General features: G+C 35.4%; 1 protein-coding gene across 3 annotated transcripts; it reads left to right on the top strand.

Moving 5' to 3' along the window:
• Positions 1 to 22,067: 22,067 nt before the first annotated feature.
• LOC131073155 (pentatricopeptide repeat-containing protein At2g13600) lies at positions 22,068 to 25,882 on the top strand. Of its 3 annotated transcripts, none has more exons than XM_058009541.2 (3): positions 22,068 to 24,308; positions 24,467 to 25,043; positions 25,228 to 25,882. In XM_058009541.2, the coding sequence occupies exon 1, from the start codon at positions 22,396 to 22,398 to the stop codon at positions 24,160 to 24,162; it is 1,767 nt and encodes a 588-aa protein (XP_057865524.1). In that variant the 5' UTR covers positions 22,068 to 22,395; the 3' UTR covers positions 24,163 to 24,308; positions 24,467 to 25,043; positions 25,228 to 25,882. The 3 variants fall into 3 exon arrangements, with proteins under 3 accessions (XP_057865524.1, XP_057865523.1, XP_057865522.1); XM_058009540.2 differs by having other exon boundaries at positions 24,654 to 25,043; XM_058009539.2 differs by having other exon boundaries at positions 22,068 to 25,043.
• Positions 25,883 to 26,706: the final 824 nt, after the last annotated feature.

Genomic DNA, 26,706 nt, shown 5'->3' on the forward strand with positions numbered 1-26,706 from the left:
TATAAATAGACACCTCAAGATTTTCAAGTATTCACATTCAACAAGTTCAATATCTAAACATCTCAAAGTGCATCATCCCCCTCTTTGATAAACTGATCACTCAAAAACATAGTTTCTCATCAGGATCTATCATCCTTTATCATGAAACTACAACGTTTGGTCAGGATAACCTTGTCCCACATTGTAGGATATATTGTTCCTATTGGACTTGGTTTTTATCAAAATCATCATCATTGCACTCCAAAACCGAAGATCAAAAAACTTGAAAACTTTTAAACACTTGAATCATCTTTTCATGTCATATCACTTTATCACATTTACATTGATAGTTGATCACTTATCAAAACAAATTTTGGACAATCGAATCCTAGTGCAATATCTAACACATGTGTATGCTTGTTTTAACCAGGGCTCAGATTCGAAAGATCGCAGAGACGAAAAATGAAACATTGGGAATAACTGAAGAGCATAGAACCATGAAACATGAAGATGAAATACAAGTTGAAGAAGAAATAAAATAACAACATGTACAAGACATCAAAAAATATCCTCAATTCGATAAATTTATGGAGAAAACATTGGAGGGAGACAAAGAAAAATGCTTCCTAATGTTAGCAAGAATTGGCGCTACACTCCCCCAAGATTTTGATGTGAACAAATTGACACAAAAGAGAAGTGACCCTCCCCCTAATATTGAACAATATGAGGATATTTTTGGTCTCAAAATGAATGACACGTCAATTCCTAGTAACACCAGAACCAATGAGGAAACTTACATTCCCAAAAGTGATGACGCAGAAATTCTAAATAACGTTCAATCCAGTGAAGATACAAGAAGGGATAGAGATGATACAAGAAGAGACAAAGATCCTCCTCGAATGAAAAATAATGGTTATGCAAGAACAAATCATGTTGATAATCCTATCACAACTCTCACACAACAAATACAAACACTGCAAACACAAATTCAAGATATGCAGAGAGGAAATGTTAGAAGATACTCACTTCAAGAAATTTGTCCTTATCCATTCAACATAAATCTAAACATGATACCATTTCCTATAGGTTGTAAAACTCCTAGATACAAAAAATATGATGGAAGCACTAACCCTCAAGATCATATATGAGAATTTTGCACAATGAGTATGGAGTTTGCACATGAGAATACCTACTTGATGAGATTATTTCCAAAAAGATTAACTAGACTAGCTATGGAATGGTTCTCCAAACTTCCACCTGGAATCAGATCATTCTCAGAATTGGTGGATAAGTTTGTTTCACAATACTCTTACAACATACACCATGAAGTAACAATGCTAGACCTATGTAATGCCAAACAAAAGAGTGGAGAACCTTTCATGACATTTTTATAGAGATGGAGATGGTTAACTTCACGATATCCTTGTACAGCGCCAGAGTATGAAAAAATGGACATATTCACCGACAACCTAAATGATCAAATGAGTTATCATCTCAAAATGCAAGGACATCAAAGTTTTGGAAAGATGATTGATAATGGAATCACAATGAAGGAAGCCATGATAAAGAAGGGTGAGTTGAAAATATACAAAGGAGTTCACCTTCCTAACAACACTAAAAACAACAACAATGATAAACCAAAGTTTTGGAATATAAATCGTAATGTCGTCAATGATGGAATAGTGGATAACAACAATGTGAAACCAAAACAACTAGTTTTTAATTTATCCAATCACTCAGCAGCGGCTCAGCAAAACAACAATCACCAAAAAACAACTATCAAAAATTTCTTTTGATGGTAATTTACAAACATTGGTGAACCCCTTGGGTCAACACTAAAGACACTTCTCGCAAAAAAATTGATTACTTTGCCAGAAGAAAGGAACTATGAACCTCAACTAAAACCCCCTTGGTGGAATGATAACCATTATTGTGATTTCCATCAAAACAAGGGACATCATTCAGATAATTGTTAGCGGTTGAAACATGTCATCCAAGATTTGATTGATAATGGAGTAATAATTATGGATGGACATACAACAAACGAATCTCATACAACTTTTAAAACTCTGCTTCCAAACTATGAGAAGGATGAATCATCAACAACAAATAATGGTAAGGGTAAAGCGAAGGTAAACTACGCTCATACATATGATAATGTGGTGAATGTGATTGTAGTTAAAGAAAAGAAAAATCAAGAACCTGCTCATGCTATCACAAGAAGAAAAGCTAAAGTTGTTTTGTTGGGTCCTACAACAAATATGTCATCCACTACAAAATAATATAATCTATTGGAGAAATTGCAGAAAATGCCCACCCAAATATCCATCTTAGAACTTTTAAAGCTTTCGCCTACACACAAAGAAATTCTTGAACGAGCATTGGTAGATACAATAGTGTCTAACGATCTAGATATAGATCAATTCCAAACCATGGTGGGACACCTCACAGCCCCTCACTGCTTATCATTCACCGAAGAAGATGACATGTCCTTGCAACATCCCCATAATGCTCCCTTGCATATCGAAGTCATCATTCATAAGATGTGAGTTAAACGTGTCCTAATAGATGGAGGAGTTGGCTTAAACATTTGCTCTTTGAGTCTAGTCCGTGCTCTAGGTTTTTCAGAAGACGCAGTTGATCCCTGGAAAAATATCACCATTAAAGCCTATGATGAAGAAGAGCGTTCCTCTAAAGGAATTGTGATGTTACCCATAAGAGTGGGACATTTACAGAAAGAGACAACATGCCAAGTTCTAGATTTGGACTTATCATACAACATACTTTTGGGAAGACCCTGGATACATGACATACAAGTTGTGCCATCAACATATTATCAGTGCTTAAAGTTTCCCTACAATAGGCAGGAAATCACGATCTCAACAGATTCAAATCCATTTCAATATTGTAGTAATCTCAAACCAGCTCAAGAAGTCATTGTTCCTCATAATATGGAGGGATCATCTTCAAACACACAATCTAAATAAAAATCATTTGTCTCAATTTTTTCGAGTATGGAAAAACAAATGCAACTAAGAGATAGAGGGAATGGAGAATATTCAATATCACAATTACCACTTTCTCCTAAATCCTTTGGAAAACCATCAAACTCTAAACAACAACCAATTCTAAAATATCTTCCAATATTTGCTGGAGCATTTATTAGTGCTAGACAAAAAATGTACTACAATGGCTATACAAGGATGAAAAAGTTCAACAAAAGATCAACAATGTCCGCATACCTATAGAAAAGTATGGAAAAGGATTCAACATTCTCAGAAAAATGGGATACACTGGAATAAGTCCTATAGGGAAAAGAAAAGAAGGTATATTAGAACCTATCCAACCTTACACTCAACAGACTATAGACAAAGAAGGCTATGGGTATGGACAAGTTACTTTACCAAAAGACACATCTTTTAGCCAACAACAAGAGGAATATGAAAGAAGACAAGAACAACTGGGAACTGAAAGAGAAGAAACATAAGCTAAACAACAAGCTCAAGCAAACATGAAATGGGAAAAGAAGCAAGCTTCAAATCAACAGGAAAAACAAACTAAAAACATCTCCCAAACAACCCTAAATATCAATCAAAACAAGCACGAACCTAGTACTAATCAAGGGGAGCTCATAGCAAGGTTGACAAAACTCAATCTCAGTCTAGAAGAGGTCGAATATGAAAGAAGAAAAGGTATAGAAAGAAAGGCTGAAGAAACAAATCAAATACTATATGAACAAATCTGTAGATTGCAAGCTGCAAGTGAGATGGATTCTAATGAATGGGAATGGGATTCCTATCACTTTGAAGAATCAACTGAAGAAAATTGCTTTGAAGAAGATGTAGGAGTCGATGTAGTTCACACGTATGCAGGGAAAATGTTAGGAACTAGTTCACTTGAATTAGAATCACATTCGGCTAACTTGGACTTAATCAAGGATGATTAGGAGCTCCTTGTGCGAGGTCATTCTGATGAGAATACTGTTCTAGACATCGACATACATATCAAAAAATTTGATACATCCATCATGACCCTTGATCCTCTCGAAACATCTCAACTTGATGACCCCCTACCTCTAATCCACCCCAAACTTATTGATTGGGAAAATGAAGGACATACTGCCATTGATATCTTTCCGAATGACCATGCCATATATGTATATCTTAATGCAATCAAACCTGCAACAACTCTCATGAGGAATTTCAGCAACGCATCTTCCAGTCAAGTGGGTGCTGAATCTCCCAGTCGCAAAAAGAAAAATAAAGAAAACAATATCAGGGCTAATGTTGAAAACCATTTCTTGGCAACATTAGATAAGGAAAAAGTAAAAAAGAAAGGATGCATCTAATGGTGAAAATTTCCTCGAGGCACTAGAAGATGGGAGATTTGACACTTTACCTACACACTATCAAGAAAGGTCATCCATTTTGATCGAACCAACAAAGGCAGTTAACATTGGGACAACATAGAAACCAAAGATCCTACATCCAACAACTTCTTTGTTAGAAGAAGAAATGCAACAATATATGGAATTCTTCAAATGATGACAAATCAATTTCCCTTGGTCATATGTAGACATGATGGGGTTAGATTGAGAACTTATTATGCATCACTTAAATGTCAGTCCAGGAGCCAAACTAGTTAAACAAAAATTAAGGAAATTGCATCCGCATATTCCTCTTCTAGTCTAAGCAGAATTAAAGAAATTATTGGATGTCAGATTCATCAAACTTGTAGCTTATCCTCAATGGGCATCCAACTTCATTCCTATTTCCAAACCAGATAAAAGTATCAAAATATGCACAAACTTCAGAGATCTTAATAATGTATGTCCAAAAGATGACTTTCCTTTGCCTAACATTGACATCATTGTAGATTTAACTACTAGACACTCCATGTTCTCTCTAATGGATGGTTTCTTCGGATACAATCAGATTAAAATAGCACTTGAAGGTCAAGAAAAGGCAACTTTCGCATGTCCGTGGGGTACGTTTTGCTGGAATGTCATGCCTTTTGGACGAAAGAATGCATGTGCTACATATCAGAGAGCTATGACAACAATATTCCATGACATGATGCACACATTCATGGAAGACTATGTGGATGACATCTTGGCCAAATCATACAACAAAGAAGACCATATAGGAATACTAGAAAATATCTTTGACAGGTTAGAACAGTATAAGCTACGACTCAATCCTAAGAAATGTGCCTTTGGTGTCACTTCAGGCAAGCTATTGGGATACATTATTTCAGCTAGAGGTATCAAAGTAGATCCAGCTAAGCTCAAAGCAATCATGGAAATGACGTCTCCCAAGAATATCAGTCAACTCAGATCACTCCAAGGAAGAGTCCAGTCAGTCAGAAGATTTGTTGCTCAATTGGCAGATAAATGTCAACCATTTACTCATCTATTGCACAAAAATGTTCATTTCAAGTGGGATCATCAATGTGAGGATGCATTCAACAAGATCAAGGTGTATCTCATGCAACCACCTATCCTAATATCGCCAATTCCAGGAAAGCCATTATTACTCTATGTGTCGACCACTGAAGTATCATTAGGGGTTCTGCTCGCACAACAGGATAATGAAGAAAAAGAATGAGCCATCTACTACATCAACAAAACATTAGTGGGATACGAGATCAACTATTCACCAACAAAAAAAACATGCTTGGTGGTAGTTTTTGATTCTAAAAAATTAACACTATCTACTATCTCACTCCATCAAGTTGATAGCTAAAATCGATCCATTTAAGTATTTACTTAGCAAGGCAACATTAACAGGACGAATAGAAAAATGGATCATGATCTTGAGTGAGTTTGATATTGAGTATGTTGACAGAAAAACTATCAAGGGGAAAGTCATTGCAAACCAACTAAACGAGGCACTGCTTCAGGATAATCATCCTTTGTAGATTATATTTCTCGATGCTGATATCCTAACAGTCACCACAAAAACATGGCAATTATACTTTGATGGTTCATATACATAGCATTGATCAGGAGAAGGTATTCTATTCATCACACCACAAGGTCATACAATTCCAAAAGCATACAAATTAAGCTTTCCATGCACCAACAATACAAAAAAATATGAAGCTTTGGTTACAGGCATCAAAATGGCTATAGAATGGAACATTATACAACTTCATGTCTTTGGAGACTCTCAGCTTGTCATCAATCAAATTAATGACGATTATCAAACAAAGGATGAAAAGTTAATGCCTTATAAAAAGATGGTTGATGATATCAAGAAATACTTTATAGAAATAACTTTTCAGCACATTCCAAGGAATGACAACAAAGCAACAAATGTCATGGCTACACTTTCTTCTCTACTTTAGACACAAAAAAATCAACAACGTTATGAAATCCTAGTGGAAGAGTTGTTTTATCTTGCTCATAATTGTCCTGATTCCCAAACTATCTGTCACCTTGTTGGGCATGATTGCTCCCATTACAGCCAAACTTACACATACCTGAAAGATAATATCCTCCCTCCCGACTTATCCAAAAATCAAAAAAGAAACTTTATTTGCCAATCCTCCCATTATACTCTCGTCGCGGATACCCTGTTTAAACGAGGTCTAGACGATACTCTTTTAAGATGTCTCGAACAAGAAGAATCTGAAAAGGCCTTACATGAAGTCCATAATGACATTTGTGGCACTCATTCAAGTGGTCTTACCCTTTCAAAAATACTCATACGCTTGGGCTATTATTGGCCAACTATGGAATGAGATTCTTTTTAGATAGCTAGAACATGCAGACAATGTCAGATCCATGGGAATTTGATTCATGTACCAGCACAAGAACTTCATGCTTTGGCAACATCTTGGTGTTTTTGTCAATGGGGTCTTGATTTAGTAGGAAAGATAAATCCTTCTTCATCTAATGGTCACAAATTTATCCTGGTCGCTACAGAATATTTCACAAAATGGATTAAGGCAGTACCTCTCACAAATATCACAGGAAAACAAATTGCTGCATTTATCTTGAACTACATCATCTATCACTATGGAATACCCATGACCATTATCACTGATAATGGGTGATCGTTCAAGAATCAGGATGTACAAGAACTATGTGAGAAATTCAAGCTCCAACACAGATTATCCACACTCTACTATCCACAAGGGAATGGGCAAGCAGAAGCATCAAACAAAACTATTATGAAAATCCTCAAAAAGACAGTGAATGATGCTGGAAGAGATTAGCATATTCAATTGAACCCTGCTCTATGGGCCTGCCATACTAGTATTTGCACACCAAGAGGTGCCACACCTTTCTCTCTTGTTTATGGATCAGAAGCAATACTGCCAAAAGAAGTAGAGATACCTTCTCTACGAGTATCATTAAAAGGTCTTATCACAAATGAAGAACAACGAGTATCTAGATTGGAAGAGTTAGAATTGATCCATGAATGAAGACAAAATGCCTTTGATCATTTAAAGGTATATCAACAAAGAATGTGCCGAAGTTATAATCACAGGGTCAAACCACGAGTCTTTCAAGTTGGGCAACTAGTACTAAAGGAAAATCCATGCAACCAAGCAAATCGAGAAAAGAAAGGAAAGTTTGAACCAAATTGGTTAGGTCCATTTGTAGTCGCAACAATATTTGGGTTAGGAGCACATCAACTATCAACACAGGACGAGGATCAACTCGAAGAGCCCATCAATAGCATGTATATGAAGAAGTTTTATGTCTGAAAAATAGAAAAAAAAGAAGTGAAAAAATAGAAAAAGCAGAAAAATCCAAAAAACATTGAAAAACAGAAAAATCCAAAAACAGTGAAAAAGCAGAAAATCCAAAAAAAATCAAATATGAGAAAAAGTGCAATAAAAATAGATGGTGAAAACCTGGAAAACAGGTGTTATATGTCCGCTATCTCTTCCATCTATTAGTTCATGCATCCTTTTGCTTGCATTCTTTTCCATCAACGTTGTTCATATCCATAATAAAGCCTTTGTACATACGTAGGCATCCCGGGTGGCTTCTCGCCATGGTTAGGATCATTGGGTATATCATACTGAATTTGTTTCTATGCTTGGGGCAAAATCCTTCACTTAGCTGGGGGCAAATGTTTTGATCATTTTGAGCTTAATCAAACAAGAAGAACAATAGTTAGGCAACCCTTATCAAGTGAAAACTGAGACACATCCAATGTTGAACACGAGATCAAATTATCAACCATCAAACTATCACAAAGTTAGTCTAAGCACATCACACACTTTTCAATGGATGATATCTTTTGGATAATGATTTTAACATGATTGTTCAACTTTTCAATCTTGATTTTCACTATCATGATTTTTGAGTGACTCCAGGATGTCTTTGACTAGAGGAACAAGGAAGGAACATGATATTTTTCTTGTCTGTTGTCTATAAATTAATCATTAATATGTGCAAATTTGTCTCAAGACATGATCATCAAAGTATCATTGAAGACATTTCTGATTTGTGTATTGAAATGATTAATACTGTCTGTTTTATGCAAGCAACACTCAGGTTATCTTGGTTCAATTATACCTCGATGCTTGTGCTAACTTGCAATATCAAAATCCAGGAAAGTCGTGCTCAGGTCATCATGGTTTAATTATACCATTGATGTTTGCACTTATTCCCACAGTTAAAAAGGCTTAATGATGACAAAAAGCATTAACCCAGTGACTGGTCCGGTCGTAGTTTGCATTTCATTTGCATTTTCATTTGGCTTGCATTTCATTCTTGCATGGGATCCCGCATGCTCATTTTATCCAAGGTTAAATATATCACAAGAATCATCAAGGTATCATCATGAGTGTATACGCAATCAGAATGATGACTCATCTCTCTCTAGATATTATCGACCCAGCGAAAATCTTATCTTCCCCCCTCAACAAAACCAACATCAGCATATCTAAATCTTCCTGCAACTTGATATCAACAAACTGTCAATTCTTTATCCAATCAACCTTATCAATTCTATCAATAGATCACGTCTAATCTATCCTATCATGTCTTATACAAGATGTAGCTTTCCTAGAACCAGACATTTTGTTCAAGTCTTATACAGGATATATCGTTCCTAAAACCAGACGCTTTGATCATCTTTGTCTTATACAGGAGGTGTCATTCCTGAAACTAGACTAAATCTCAATCTTATCAATCTAATCAATCAAGCTTTATCAATAATAAAAAACCACATCACCGTGATCATAGAGCTCGCACTTTCATCAACCACAATTGTAGGAATAGAATCATTTCTATTCGAGATATCAATTTCACAAAGATTCAAACACCCCAAAGGTCAATTATCTCAATTGATCTCCTAAATGGGCATCATCGTATCGCAATTTATTAATTAATAGTTGGGGCATCCTATCGAACCAGTATCATCATCAAAATGAGATTATTCTTTGAATCAACGTGTCATTACACCTCACTTCAAAGAGGGGCAAAATGTATACACCTAAAAATGGTTTGAAGATATTTAATTAAATAAGCAAATATTTAATTAATCCCACTTCCTAATTTAATTGAATTCATTAGGCAATTTGATTAAATTCTCCCTTTCATCTACTTATTAATAAATCTAAGGATTTATTTAATAGGTTCATTTCAATAGTCCCCTTTGATTAATTAATTCAAATTAATTAATCCTCCCTCCATTTCAATCAATTCTTCTAATCCTCTAATTAATTAAAACAAACCAAATTATGAGTTGTTGAGAATTAATTAGTCTTTTCCTATTATTTGAATTTTTAAATTCAAATTACCCACTTGCCTCCTAACTTCTAACCACCTAACCTAACCATCCCTCTAACCTAACCCATTCTACCTAACCTGGGGTTTAACCAACCCTATCCTATCTTGCACATTCTAACCTCCTTATCCTAACCTCCTATGGTGTGGATATTTTCTTCTTGAGACATATGACACTTTGGCCACAAGTCTCCTCTCTTGGACACTTGCCCTTTTATGAGCAAAGCTCCTTGACACTTGTCACCACATAGATGACAAGTGTCTCTTCCTCCAACCTCTTCTCCAACCTCCTCCAATTTCACCCTTGATATCTTTAGACTCAATCTTGACCGTTGATTCCTGCCACCTCACTCCTATCCTTGGAAATCATATAAATATCGCCCATTTTCGAGCACAAAGGATCCCATCTCATTATTAATTTAGGCATATCATTTGAGCATTATTGTTATAGGCAATTGCATCTTAGATTTAGTTGAATTTTCTAGCATAATTGTTGAATCATGTAGCTTAATCAATCTCTTTTCTAGCTTAATTGTATCATCATCATAGATTAATCATACATATCATTAGCTTAATTAGTCTCTTGGACCAATTTAGCATAATCAATCTCATCTTTGCATATCATTATCATTTCAAATTCTCCATCTAAGTGTAGTCAAGTCACTGAGACTGCTTATCCAGATTTGAGAGCAAATCCATACTTGCATCTCTTAGGAGGCGATAGGTCGCTTTGTCATGGTTCATCTTCATTTGCTTATTATTTGCTAACCATGCTTGTAATGATCTATTGAGTGTTTGTGTTGCAGTTGCATGTATCACACTTCACATGCACGACACCAATGATGGAGTCAAGAGTTACCTTAGTTTTGTCAATGGACTTCATCTCCTAAATAGCTGCAATTCGAATAGCATAGACCGATAGCAGGGTTCTCAGTACCTTACTGATCACTGTGGCATCTTCGACTTTTCCTCCTGTACTCTTAATTTCATTGACTATCTCTTTTATCCTTTGACCATACTGCTGGATATTCTCACCTTCAACCATACTCATGTCATCAAAATTTCCTCTTAGACTCTCCTCTTTAGCAATCTTAACATGTTTATCACCACTATAAATCTCTTCAAGTTTTTTCCATACCTCATATGCAGTTTCAAGACCATGAACATCTACATATTCAACATCAGACAGGGAACTGATAATAGCCTCCAATGCTTGATTATTTTCTTGTTGTTCTTTCTTCTGATCATCAGTCAGAGTCCCAGTAGGTGCAATATACTTAGTATCTACATGATCCCAATACTGAATTCCCAGACTCTTGATGTAAATATTCATTCTATCACTCCACATCGTATAGTTTTCTCTGTTGAACTTCAGACCTTCCTTCTTCATCATGATCTAGCAGATCTTTTGCTCACGCTGTTAGGCTTAGACCTTAGAGGACCTGAGATGCTCTGATACCAATTGATGGTATGATGAAAGAATAAGTATCTAGTAGATTACTAAGAGGGGGGGTGAATCAGTAAATAGAAAAACTGATACAAACCTTCCCAATCTCAATTTCAATCACACAAAGTAAACTTATCAATGAAACACCACTATCAAGATAAATACTCATAAGAAAACCCGGTTGACTGTTACAACAACTTAAGAGTAAACAACATTAAACTTGTAAACATCCAAATGATTTATCATATATCAACATACTTCATTTCTCAATGCTTCCAGTTATCATGCCTTATCAGAAATAGTTAAGTAGTTAATCAAATCAACCATAAGATCATAACCACAAAAGTATTCACCACATGACACAAGTATTTTTGATGTGGAAACCCAAATAGGTAAAAACCATGGTGAGATGGAACTCACAAGATAATATCTGAACTCTTCTGAAGTTTGCCCTGTTAGGAGCCAAGCCTATTAAAGCTTTTACAAAAGTCCTATTAAGAACTGATCCTGTTAGGAATCACCCGGTTAAGGAATTGACTACAAATGCCTTGTTAGAAGCAATACCCTGTAAGGAGTAACCTTAGTAGAGGATTCAGAAATCAAATCTAATGGATCACATTTTTAGAGGATTTAATAAGTAACTAATCTTGTTAGAGCTTATCCAATTAGGGGATTTCAATTCTGCTATAATTGTTAGAAAACAACAGTAGTTTGCTTGATCTGTCTGAATAGCACTACACTTGCTTGATCAGATCCATTTCATGCTCCTATCTGCCTTTACTCAAACTGCAGACTCATTATCTGGTTTGGCAACAACACACTCAATTGATTTCTGCTAACTCTTGCCAACTCTAAATAAAACAACTTCATCAAACTTAAATACAAATCAATTAGGTTGGTAACACAACAAAAACCTAATTCTCTCATCGAGATTACAAACAAGTCGGTACAGGTATGACCGTTGGATTACATAGCAAATTCTACACATCAATCAAGAAAAGCTCAACCACTCCTTGATTACCGCTTCATCGAGCTCAGTAACTCATCACATGCTTTGAATTAGATGCAATACACTTTGCTCATTCCCTAGACAAACAAACACACCAAAACATTTGAGCTTGTCTTCATACAATGACCATACGTGTCACCATCATTACCGCTCAACATCAGATCATAAACCAACATAACCAATTCAACAACCTTAATCGGTTAGGGTTTAACAAAAACAACTGGTAGGGTTTACCAGTTATATTACATAGACAGGGTTTAACCTTTTACACCAATTACCGGTTCAACTAACAAACTTACATACCGGTTTACAATATCCTTCACAAAGCTCTTCCTACCAGTTACAAGACAATATCAATAATAACAACAATATCAACAATATCATTACCAGTTCAATTGACATCAATGACAACATAACATATCATTAATGCAATCTTCATGCAAATGCCAACATTATGGGTTGAAAGGTGGGGATGTCCTTCATTGGATCTCCCTACCTTGATTGCATCAAAATGTTTACTCAAAATGTCAACAAGGACATTGGATATGAACTAAGAAAAGTTTGTTTGCCAACTTTTAAGGAAGTCATTAAAAAGGGATTGGCAATTGAGAAAGTCCTTATTGAACAAGACACCATTAAGCTATTCAAGGATAATAAAGAGGAATCAAATGGGAAAGATAAACCCCACTTTTGGATCAAGAATAAGAACACAGTCAATGATGGGGTAGCAGATGCAAATATGGTAAAAACAAAGATGACTTTCCCTGGTGTAGTTCATCCAACTCGAATAACCAAGTGAATGCTCAAAGGCCATCAAAGCCTCCAAGAAAATACACTCCATTGGGAGAGTCAATTGAGACAAGATTTAAGAAATTGGTTGCAAACAAGCTTATAAAAATACCAGGCAATCCACCTTGTGAACCAAAAGTGAAACCTACATGGTGGAATGCTGATGAGTTTTGCGAGTATCACAAGAGTAAAGGGCATAAGACTAGTAATTGTCATAGATTGAAGAACATCATACAAGATATTATTGACAAGGGCGACATAGAGGTTGCTGGTCACACCTCCAACGAGGAACATGCGATGATTAAGGAACCATTCCCTATAAATGATAAGGGAAAAGATAAAGCAGATAATCAAGATAATTCTGCTAAGATGTCCTATGATTATGATTCTACCGTTAACCGCATTTCAATGAACAATCATGTTTCTACTATTATTATAAAGGACAAAACTCCTGAAGGTTCTACCTAAAGGAGTAAATTTGTTTTGAAAGGCATTGGACCATCATCTTCACCAACCCCTGAGTGCAATGTTACAACTAGACGAGGTAAAGTCACCTTGCAAGATGTTCCATCCAAAACCACAACTTCATCATCTACCAAGAATGAGTATGACCTTGTAGACCAGTTAGGGAAGACACTCGCCCTCATTTCCATCCTTGAGATTTTGTGTATATCCCCCTCACATAAGGCTATCATTGATAAAGCATTGAGAGAAACCTCCGTACCCACTGATCTAAACATGGACTAGTTTCAAGCCATGGTGGGATATCTTTCCACTTCACATTGCCTTACATTCACAGAAGACGATGATGCATCCATAAGCCAACCACACAATGCACCTCTCCATATTGAAGCATTTATCCATACAAGCCACATCAAACAACTCTTGATAGATGGAGGAGAAGGTCTAAACATTTGCACATTAAAAACAATCTTACAATTGGGATACTTTGAACAAATTGTGGATTCAAGAAATAAGATCACCATTAAAGCATATGATGACGAAGAACGCTCATCCAAAGGATCAATCACCTTACCTTTAGGCATTGGGCCAGTGACCAAGGATGTGATTTGTCAAGTTCTTGATTTAGATCTCACCTACAACATACTTTTGGGACGTCCATGGATACATGAAATGAGATCAGTACCATTAATATATCATCAATGTATTAAGCTCCCACATAATGGAGTTGAAGTGATAGTCAAAGGTGATCCAAATCTTTTCATATATTGCAACAACCTACTATCAAGAACATAAACAATAATCCCAGTCAATCGACAGACTATTCCTTCTTTAGTATATGTCAATCCAAAATCATTTAAAGCTTCCTCATCAAAGCAAGAAGAGCTTAAAGGAAAATTCAAGGTTAAAGACATGGGATGTGGTGAGTATATCTTTTAGGTTGATCAACTCCCACTATCTCCTAATAAATTGAGTCGACATGAACAACCTACAAACAATTTGCAATATCAAGGAATTGGGTATGAACCACCTAGTGTTGTGGCTACTAAGTCTGAATGCAAATATCCTCTAGTAGTGCAAGCAACTCTTGATATCAATAGTCCTAAGAGTGGTTCCAACAAAGAACCTATTGAATATATTGCTATCCCTCTTGAGAACTCACGCAACCTTACCATTTCATCCACTCAGTTCATTTCCACTCCTCTCCTAGACTTGGATGAGCAAGAATTACAAAAACCCTTACTTATTGGGGATAAAAAATTAAGCTTTGAAAAGAAAAATATAAAAATAAAAAATAAAGAGAAGTCCTTCAGTCTAAATCAAAATCAAAATCAAAAGCTATTGGAATTTGCAAAAATCAAAGTCAAGGATAAAAATCCTATAAAGGAAAATGAACAAGAGTGGATCTCCCCTAATACCAAAATAACTGGGGGCAAAAGTTCTAAAATTTCAAGTTGAAAGGTATACTTGTTGATTCTAAGTCTCCATCATGCCATGCTACTTTCACTTCTTTTTACAATCATAAGCCTTCATGACTCATCCACTTGTTCCACACATCCATTCCCTTTTGTCGGTATATCATATCAATGAACCTTTAATGGAACTTCCTTGAGAGGATTTGTTGTCAGGGTTGCCCAAACTTCTTTAGGTGACACACATATGGGCAAACATAGTTCACACATTAGTAATTATACCTTAGTTCCTTCATCAAGGAAGATAATCAATGGATCTACACATCATTCAATAAGGAATGTCGTAGCTATAACCACAAAGTAAAGCCTCGTACATTTGAAGTAGGTGACTTAGTGCTTCGAGAGAATGCTAAGAATCAACAAAATAGAGAAAAGAAGGGTAAGTTTGAACCAAATTAGCTTGGCCCTTACATCATCACAACAACATATGGATCAGGTGCATATCAACTTTCAACACAAAAAGGAGAACCCTTGGAAGATCCTATCAACAACATCCACCTTTACAGGTTTTACACAATTTTTCAGAGTATCCTAATAAAAATATACAATAATAATAATAATAATAAAACATCACTATGTTGAAAACTTGGCAAACAGGAACCTTGTGACACAAAAAAAAAGGAAAAAGTAAATAGAAATAAATTCGTCCAATAGTGAAAACCACTTTGGTGGTGCCCTGGGCAAGTACCGTTGTGAAAACCAGGTCACTGACACCATGTGTAGAGACTTTTCTTCTCCCTCCTTCAGAATTCAATCTCACCCTTTCACTTTGCACACACTCACAACCTACCATCCCATAATAAATTCACCCATCCCCATCATGGCTTGTTATTGATCTACTTAAGATTGGTTCACCATTCATAATAAACCCCTTTTCGCCCTTTCCTTTCATAATAGATCAGGTCCAATCGATAATTGGGACAAAATCCTAAATCTAGTGATGGAGTGGTGTTGATCAGGTTGAAAGCACCAGAATATTGGGAGGGGGGGTGAATCAATATTCCCACAAGTTCAAAAACAATAAAATTTTCACCAATTATAACTTTTTTCAAACACACTTAACTGATATAGAGCAATTAATGCAAAATAGACATGAAGAACACAACCACAAGATAAACACCGAATTTTATACATGGAAAACCCAAATGGGATAAACCACAAAGAGTGTTAACTCTAAGGAGAATATAACTAGTTATAGTTTGAGTTTACAAAGGGGTGGCTCACTGCCAAATTACCAAAATGGTTCATTGCCAGACTACTCACTACATATATACAAAAGATGGCTAACTGCCAGAATGCTCACTTCAACTGGAAAGGTTGAATTGAATTTTTTTTGCATCTCCAAATGCATGGGACCAGTTCGAAGTTTAAGCTCAAATTACAAATCTCAAAATCTATAGTAGATCTAGTTAGAGATCTCTGTACAACTATCCTGCAATAGGTCCGATAAAGGACTATTGCACTACTGCAACACTAATTGCCTTTGCTATCTGCAACTCACACTTCATACACTCTACTATCTTCACTGCCAACTATCTTTCACACATCACTCACCTTCACATTCACACACTTGTTGGATCTCACATGCCACTACATATGTATATGTATATATATACCAGTGGGTATAGATACAAAATAGTGTGTTGACCAAGCCCAACATGTTACCAATATGCTCATGTCGACCTTCACAAGATTTTACACGCTTCCTTTTCATACTTCGATTATCAATGCATATACCGGGATTATCAGAAAGGGGCGGTCATCTGGACCCAAGGATACTGTCCCATTATCTCAAGATCAAGCCCAATATCTCCAAAATGGTAGACTCCACACAAACCAAGGAAACCACAACACAAAACTCAAAGAGATACTTCTGATAATTACCAAAGCTACTAACACCGGGAGACATAATTGATATCAAGATCAATAAGAACTCCTAACACCTAGTTATTGGGATCAATGAGAACTCAATAAATCCACAAAAATCATCATCCAAAGTTGTCCATGTTGCACAATAACTTCTGACCAAAACCGCAATATCTGAACTGTGCATACAATATTATAACATCTATAATATCCATAATATCCAAACTAATATCTGAGCCTCAAAACATAATTTGGTCCAAAACCAGATGATTGGTTTGACATCAATGACAAGAATATTCACACAAGTCTAACAAGTGAAACCTTGAGCATCACATGTTTTGAGGAGCATCGTCTTTTCATTCCTCCTTTTCACACACTATCTGCAATAAAAAGGTCACTTGCATTGCTAATTTGCAATAAAATTTCGTTCTTATCAGAAATAAAAGTATCAATTTCATGGATTCAATCAGTTTTAGGTGAGACACAATCAACAATGGGCTTTCAACAAATCAAATCTTTCAGCAAACTTTGACAACGACATGGTTTTTTAGCATTATCTATCTTTTATCAGGAAAACAACATTGTGACCAGATCAAACATGTTAACATATGTGGCAAGAAACACAAATAACTTGAGGATTTCATTGGATATGGTGTCAAGTCTTAGTTTTCTTTTGATTTTATCTTTTTGGTGACATGTCTTTCAACTTTTCTGGGATGCCTTTGACTAGAGATTATATCTCTAGGATGTCTTTGACTAGAAAGGCAAGGATGGGGTATGTTCACCTATTTTGCTGGTTGTGGATTGTCTCTTAGTAATATTATATCTTGTCCAAGGATATGAGGACATTGTGAGTCTAGTGTGTACTGGGGCATTCCTTGTTTGTGACTATCTGATCTCCATGCAAATGGGTACAATGATTTTCTAGGTCGAACCTATACCTAGATGGTCATAACCTATTTTTCATAATAAAGATCAATGATGATAATAGAACAAGAAGCTCTTTCACCTCCATATCTTCTACCTTTCATTCCCTCTTTTCTCATTTGTCCTCCTTTGTCCACCTTGATTCCATGTAGCTTGCTACCACATGACTGAGTAATAATGACACCCCAAAAATATTTCCATCTCATGTGGTTTTCACTTGCATCAACATATGTTAGTCCATCTCATTACATGCATATAGAAATCATAATAATGTCACATCCTACACACACCACTTGTTAGTACATAATATAATCATTATATTCATGCATCCATTGGCATTAGTGCATATACATTTGCATCATACATAACATTAACATAAAAAAGTACAAAAAATATAAGGCATTGCATCATCCACATGGATTGCATTGCATGAAAGATTGCATCTCATAATCATCATAATCATAGAATATAAGCATGATAAAATCATAAATGCATCCATAGCATAGATCATCACATAAGAATATTTCATCACATGAACATATTTCATAAGCATCAGGCACAATAGATACATTCCATAAATCATAATCTCATCATAAGGCATATAGAATCATCACATCAAATCACATAATCACAAGGCATATAGAACATCACGCCACATAATAACACATGCATATAGTCGCCGCAAATGATAGGTCATCTCATATATATATACCAAGAGAGCTATGATGAAGACCCTCCCTTGGAGCCGACAGGCCTCAAAGCAATTTGAGATCCCAAAGGACCATCCCCTAGATTATCTTGTTTGCCTCCTCTTGCTGACCTTGCTGGTGGTGTTGGTGTACTCACCGAATTTTATCAACTTGATGGTTTATCCTATACTCAGCTTAGTAAACCTACCTATTTTAGGGCACTTGTTGAGTGAATCCTCTCAACAACTTATTCAATTGACAACGTATGTTCATCACAAAACTGTCAAATTTGGCCTTTTAAGGCATATACATGATTTTGTTGATTCCTCTTGAGTTAGTCTTTGTTCCTACGTGACCTTGTCACCCTATCTTATCAATTCTTTCTATCCTTTCTGTCATATCGAGAGATTGTCTACGATCTTTTTCAAAAAAATTCTTCCAATCTCTCAAGGGGGCATATCATTCCCATCTTGGGGCAACGTTGTTTCGGTTTATCTTATCTTCTTTGAAACAATGTGATAGGTTGCATTGTCTCAAAAAGGGGCAAAATGTAGACACCTAAAATTGTCCTATCTTAATTAAATAAATATTTAATTTATTTAATTATTTTATCCTAAGTCTTCTATTAATTAAATATTTATATTTATTTATTTAATTAATTCACTTAACCTCTTCTAACCCTTATTTAAATATGTATTTTTATTTATTTAAATTATTTTTTTCCTAAATTAAATAAATATTTTATTTATTTAATTGTTCCCACTTCCACTATTAATTAAGTAAACCTTTATTTATTTAATTAATTCATTAGCTTTTTCCCTTCTATGACACATGTCATTTATCTTTTAATTTTCCTCTACCTACCCCCTTCATTATACATAGCACTAACTTGCTCCATAATACACATTATATTTAACTGTTAAATAAATTAAATGATACCAACATATTCATATCTTTTTAACTATATGAGGTTACTTTATAACATAAGCCCACATGAGTACCAACACATTGTTTTGATTAATAAAGTTATGATGCATCAATTTAGGTGAACTTTTAATTTTTTTTCTTGTCCTTTGAAATTTGTACCTTGGTTGTTAAATAATATCAAGATCCTACGGTTTGAGTTTATCAATGACATATTCATAAAAATAAGGAAAACATGGAAAATTGAATATATACATGGCAGGCTTTAGCTAGTTCATTTAAGTCAACTGGATACATTAACATAACTTACTATATATATATCGATAAATGACATTATTGCAGGCTTGATACATATAAGTAATAAGCTAGTTGGACCATTGAATTGTAGGCTATATAATTGATAATTGATCATTCTTGCATTATAACAAAATCACTTAAATTATGGGAAACCACCCACAACAAGTTAACTTCTAAATCAAGTAGAAGAGAATGGACTTGAAGTGGGGCAACACAATTTGATGGCTTTGAATTGATTAATAATAGATTAATAGTTAGGGGTTGAAAATAGAGTAAAGTTACATGCTATCTCCTTTTGCCATTTTTGGCCAATTGTAACACATCACCTCAAGAGAAATCTAAAAGTGTGCATTCAAAATTAGATGTTTCAAGGGTAAAATACACTTAAAACATATGGTATAAACATATAACACTTGTAATACTCAAAATGGAAACATAAAGAGCTACTCGAGAAATATAAATTGAACTAGGGGACTAATAGGAACAATGAAAACTTAAAGGAAACACAAATTTTTTTTGCAAGCCAAAATAAATGTTCTTAGATAATTTATTAATAGGACTATAAATGATTTACAAACTACAATATGATACACATATAGAATCAAAGTACCACATTTGAATACCATTGTAACTTCAACAAGTGGTTCCTTGATTTTCTTGACAAAATTATGGCACGTTGTGCAAGCAACAACTCACCCTTGATCCCTACACTTTTGATTGTTGTAAATTTCTTGTCTTTGTTATTTAGTGATGCCTAGAGATTAGAGTTTTGTTGTGCTAAGCATTAGTGGTGATTTAATTGCTCTCTTTTTCCTTTGTAAACTTTGGGATCAATTTAATATTTTTGAATAAGTTGTAAGACACACTGCATAGAAATGTAGATGCCCATGTTATTGTTGTGCTCTTACAAGAATACTTTCAATATGCTCCAATGCTAGAACGACATGATTCTCTAGAGGATAACAAATGATCTTTAATGAATTAGGATATTTCCTTCTTTATAATGCCTTTGTGCTTGAATTGATGACAAGCTAATAAGAAGTAAGTTGTTTGGAGAAATATTTAAATTTGCATTGGGATGTTTGGAGGTCAAAATCATGTGTAATTTTGAATCAGGGTGATAAATAATAAACGTGGAGATTATATCTAGACCATGAGTGGATAGAAACTTAGGATTTGATAAGGCACATGCTAGATGCTAACTCTTACACAAATACACCTTAAACACTAAATTCTTGTATTCAAAACAAAAAAACAAAATATCCAAAACAAATTGAAAATGCTAAGGATGCAAACAATCAGCTTTAAAATTTACCTTCAATATTTTAAACTTCTTATTTTGTTATTGTTATTATGACAATAGAATGAGTCCATATTCCAAATAAAAGAACAAGTCAATAGAGATCAATGTTTTATATCCCTTACAAGTTCAACAATTAAAATCTCTTTTGAAATCTTGCTTTCCCTATTTGATAACTGAATATATTTTATTTATATTTAAAATGATTGACTATTCTTTGTTAAGATTGACCTTGCCATTTTTTGAAATTTATCCAGATTTGACATTCTTTAGGATGAAGATTCTTTTTAGCATTTGAAAAGACAATCATGTTATTTTTAGTGGTTATGTTGTAGATATTTCCTTTTTGCTTTACACTAAAGCTATGATTTGCTTTAATGTGCTTATGCAAATTTAGGTGCAAGCAAACAAAGTTGCACATTTTTATATTGAAGAGATTTGAACTTGACACTATTTAGGTGCCTATAACAACGATATTGTTGTTAGACCAATCATCCTTTGACAATAAAGTTGCAATTGGATTTGCTCATCTCAAGTGCCTTTAGACCACTAGGTTAGGCCTTTTTAATAGTTTCTAAAGTGTTGTCTTCATTTGCCTCCCACTAGAGTCGCTTCCCTCAACATAAGCATAGATGTGGGCATAGCCTGCCTACCATAATAGATCATGACCCCTAGTCACATGGCTCTCAACCATCTTCTAGGCAAGGGAAGGATCATGTTGCCTACAAAAGGTCTTAGCCTTTTTGCCCGCCATCAATCTCTTCACATGGTTGTGGCACTCTTAGTTGGCCAAATTCTAACAAGTTTTCTTGCTTTGATCTAGCAATTTCTTTTGTTTGTGTTTAATGACTTGCAAATCAAAATAAAGAAAAAAGAAGTTGCTCTTAATGATTAAAAATGATTATTGATGATTCAATCCAAATTAACGTATGAATAAACTAAATGATTTTGATCCTATTCTTCTTGTTTAAAATCACCTACATAAACTTTTATGCAACATTCAAAATGACTGTCAAAAATACAAATGACACTTAATAAAATAACAAAAAGATTATTTTGTAGAGTGGATAGTCATTTTGCATAGACTTTGAAAGTGTACCTAACACCATTTTTTGAGCATAGTGTATATGGAAAATATTATATATCAAAAGTGAGAAGTATCTTCATCCTACGGTAAGATACGGATTTCCCACTAAAAAACAGTAACAATCTTCGAGAATCCGAACTGAAGTCGCTTTAAACCCCCCTCTGTATTTGTTGGATTCGTATTGTATTATTGGGTTTGCATATTTCCTTTATCTATTTTCCTTCAACTATGGATGCTCAATTCAAGCCAATTTCAACCACTAAAACATGCCTCTGAATGTGTTGTGATCACCCATTACAAAATCAGTTGCTCATAAAATAGAAAATTCAGTTGACCATTAGTAATCTTTTCTCTTCTGTGCCATGCTGAACTTCTGCTATTATTCTTTTACCATTCATGAAAACGTTGAAAAAGTTAAAACAAGTTACATCCATGAATGTGCTAATAAAAAATTCATCTAGAAATCAATATAAAAAAATGCATATACTTGCTGAAAATCAGAGCAGAATTAGCAGTGTCTGTAATAAAGAACCCCTAAAAGGGGTTTTGAAAATGCTCTATTCTATGGACAAAGCAGATTGTAATACCTATCTTTCTCTGTTAACAACTTGCATTAATATGAAGGCATTGAGAGAAGGGAAGAGGGTTCATTTGCATTTAATCAGAACTGGTTTTGAGGTGGATATACATGTGGGGAATAAGCTTGTGATAATGTATGGGAAATGTGGAAGATTTGAGGATGCACGCCACGTGTTTGACGAAATACCTGAACGAGATGTCGTCACATGGTCAGCCATGATTGGAGGTTATTCTCAGAATGGTCAAGATGAAGATGCTGTGAGGCTTTTTAGGGATATGATGGTGTTTGGTGTGAAGCCAAACCAGTTTACGTTCGGCAGCGTGGTGAATGCATGTGCAAAATTGGAAGCCTTGGAGGAAGGCAAGCAGGTGCATGGATATGTAGTGAAGATTGGTTTTGAAAGCAATTCTGTTGTGGGGAGTGTGCTTGTTGACATGTATGCGAAATGTGGAAGTATAGAGGATGCACACAAAGTGTTTGATGAATTACCTGACCGGACAGTTGTGGCTTCGACTGCAATGGTTACAGGGTATGTTAGGAATGAGAGAGTTGACAAGGCTAGTGAGCTCTTTTGGAGAATGACTGAACGGAATGTAGTGTCATGGAATGCAATGATTGCAGGGTATGCTCAGAATGGACATAATGAAGAGGCAGTGAAGCTTTTTGTACAAATGCGATGCTGGGGTAATAGTCCTAATCAGAGTACCTTCTCCGCGGTTCTCAGTGCTTGTGGAAACCTAGCAGCTTTAGAAAAGGGAAGGCACATCCATGGTCTTATCATCAAAACATTGTTTAAACTAGGTGTTTTTGTTGGCAATGCACTCACTACTATGTATGCAAAATGTGGTGTCATAGAAGATGCAAGACGAGTTTTTGACAGAGTTACTGAACAAAATGTTGTTACATGGAATGCATTGATCGCAGGATATGCCCAACATGGGGAAGGAGAGGAGACACTTAATCTCTTCGAACAGATGCAAAAGGTAGGAATGAAGCCTAATCATGTTACTTTCCTTTGTGTCCTGTCTGCCTGCAGCCATGCAGGTTTAGTGTGCGAAGGCCAGCACTACTTTTATTCCATGTGTCAAGATTATGGTCTTGTACCAAGGGTAGAGCACTATGCTTGTGTGGTTGATCTTCTTGGTCGTTCTGGGTACCTGGTTGAAGCAGAGGAGTTTATTGAAAAAATGCCACTGAAACCTAATGCTGGTTTGTGGAAGGCCTTACTCGCTGCCTGCAGAATCCATGCAAATTCAGAGCTAGGTCAGCGTGCAGCTGAAAAGATTTTTGAATTGGGAGAGCAACACCCTTCAACATATGTGATACTATCAAACATCTATGCTGAAGCTGGTAGGTGGAATGATGTAGCAAAGGTGAGAGTACTTATGAAAGATAGAGGGGTTAAGAAGGCCCCTGCATTTAGCTGGATTGAAGTCAAGAACCAGGTGCATTCTTTTGTCATAGGAGACCGATCGCACCCCCAAACAGAGGAGATCTATGCAATGGTAGAGAAGTTGACTAAGCTAATGAAGGAGGCAGGGTATAAGCCCAACCCAAACTTTGCGTTACATGAGGTGGACTAGATTAAAAACGAAGAAGAAAGAAGCCAATCGTTGTCAGACAAGTAAGAAATTTGATTGTTCTCGCAAGATTACTGTGGCAACCTTTGTGTGTTCTGAGTGGCACATCTCCACATTCACCTTATCATTCGAAGAGAAAATATTTTCAGGTATTTTGTGGCTCTTTGATCATTTCAAGCATGTAATATTTGGCTCACATGTTTTCTATGCTTGATCAAAGAAACAAGTGAAGATTATTTCAGAAATAGCGTTGCGTTTACATGTACTAACTGGATATTAACATTTTTTCTTACTGTTTGGATACCAGTTGGCTATGATAAGTTCCGATTTGAAGTTTAGAAGGTTCCATTTGTTCTGTGGAATTGTTGCAGTATTAGACAATTCAATGACAAATCAAGCATAGTTGTGATATTAAAGGAAACATCTTGGAAATTATTTGTCGTGGTCTTTGCATCTATCCTTTAGCATGCTGACTATCTTTTGTTTATCTGAAGGCGTATGAGAAGTTTGGAGGACTATTATGAGCATCATCTAAATGCCTCAAATGCTGTCGCATGTGCTTCAGAAAACAGACAACGTAAATCTTTACTTCTTTGTATATTTTGACGAGTGATCATTAATTATCAGCTTTTAAACAGCAGAGAAGCTTGAGGCTTCGTAATCACTCTCAGTTAATCTTTCGCTGAAATCAGCTGAAAACTGAACATTGTCATTAAGTAAATTGAGTTTGAGTCACAACTGCCTCTTGAGGGGAATGTTTTTAAAGACAACAGGAAAATCTTCAACTGCATAGTCAACAATGGGAAAAACACCTTTAACGAGGCAGGGAGATTGTGACTTGTTGATATGGGCAGAATTAGATTTATTGTTCAAGCAGGCAACAGGTAAGGCAAAATTTGCCCTTCTAGTCAATTGTTTTTTTAAAACTATGGTGATATTCATTATTTTTGTCATCGGGTAAGGAGTGATCTTAGATGTGTTGTGACATCAAAATTCAGTGAGATCATTTGAAACATCTAATGTCGTTGGACAAATAACTTTTCTGGATGACACATTCTTATCTCCCAGGAAAAAAATTGACGGACAAGCTCAGACAGCCTTTCCTTGGAGTAGGTTGGTAAAACAACTGGAAAAGCTTTAAATACTATTAGTTTGCACTAATGCGCTATCCAAAGTGGGACATTCGACTTCTTGAGTAGTCAGAACTTGGGGTTCTTCTGACATGCCTTGTCAAAACAGAGTGTGGAGGAATGATTACTGAGGCCATGATCTTCATCGAAGCACAGTGAAGGAGGATTGGTTTTACCAAAGGTAATCAGAAATCATCTGAACATGCTCAATCAATGAAATCTGTGTTGGGAAGCTGCTTACATCCTTGAAAATACTAAGGATTATTCTTAGAGCAATATACATTTTGTATAGTTACTTCAAATATGCCTTGCAGAGATATATTTGATGTAAATGCAGCTTAGCTTCCTACAACCATATATTGTCCAGCATACTTTGAGGATCAGAGACATAATATTTCAACAGTCCATAGTAAATGTTGTATGCTTCTGGATTTAACTGTGAAATATTTTAACATCATTGTTTGTAGTGTGATCCAAAAGAGTTAAATCCAGAAGCATACAGCATTCATAACTTGAGGATGTAAATAAAATTTACTCATTATTACTCTATAGAGGTCATGCCAGAAGATGCAGTAGGGAATTGACTGATATAACATTTCTTGCTTTTATACATGATGTTTAGGCCAACGGATGTTTTATTTGAGTGGTTGTAGCACCTCAAATTAGCTGTTCTGTTATCTCAGGTTTAAAAAAGAAAGACAAATCATATCAGGAAAAACAAAACCTAAACTTTGGGCAGGTGCCGCTATTACATATCCTTCAACTGTAAATAGACAGGCCTTAACAAACACAGATCAACAAGCAAACAAGGTTGCATGCTTATAACAAATAAACAAAGTTGCATGAATATTGTTTCATTTGTTATCTGAAACGAGAGCACTGCAAATTGTAATTGTGAATTGTTGTAATGCTGATGGTGAGATTACTAAACAGTTTTTAAGCTCAGTTTGAATATAATGCTGCAACTGTTTATTCTTTGCTTCAAACCTGGACTTCCAATACTCACGCATTAAAAAACCTGCTTGAAGTGGCCCAAAATTAGTAAACTGAAAGTTCATAATTAACAAGGAAATTAGAAAAATAAACAGAGTGGCTTTAGACACCAAAAGCTTGCAATTAATTCTGAGTCATTACAACCCCCAATATATAACATGCCATTTCTGGAGTTCTTAAAAGGTGGTTCTGAAATGCTTTGTGCACGACTAACTTGTTATAACTCATTTTTCTACCTGGAGAGTGAATTTTTAGCACAGGAGGACTGGAAATTTTTAGTTTACGGTTAATATTAACTTTGAATATATTTGTTTGAGATAAAAAATGTAAGACCAATGAAGGTTTTTCTTATAATTTATACTCTTATGATGGTTTAGATAAAAACCATGGGGTTGCCCCCAAAGACTATGCTCCATGGGCAGCA

This window comes from Cryptomeria japonica, chromosome 1 (genome assembly GCF_030272615.1).
Source record: "Cryptomeria japonica chromosome 1, Sugi_1.0, whole genome shotgun sequence".
Taxonomy (NCBI): Eukaryota; Viridiplantae; Streptophyta; class Pinopsida; order Cupressales; family Cupressaceae; genus Cryptomeria; species Cryptomeria japonica.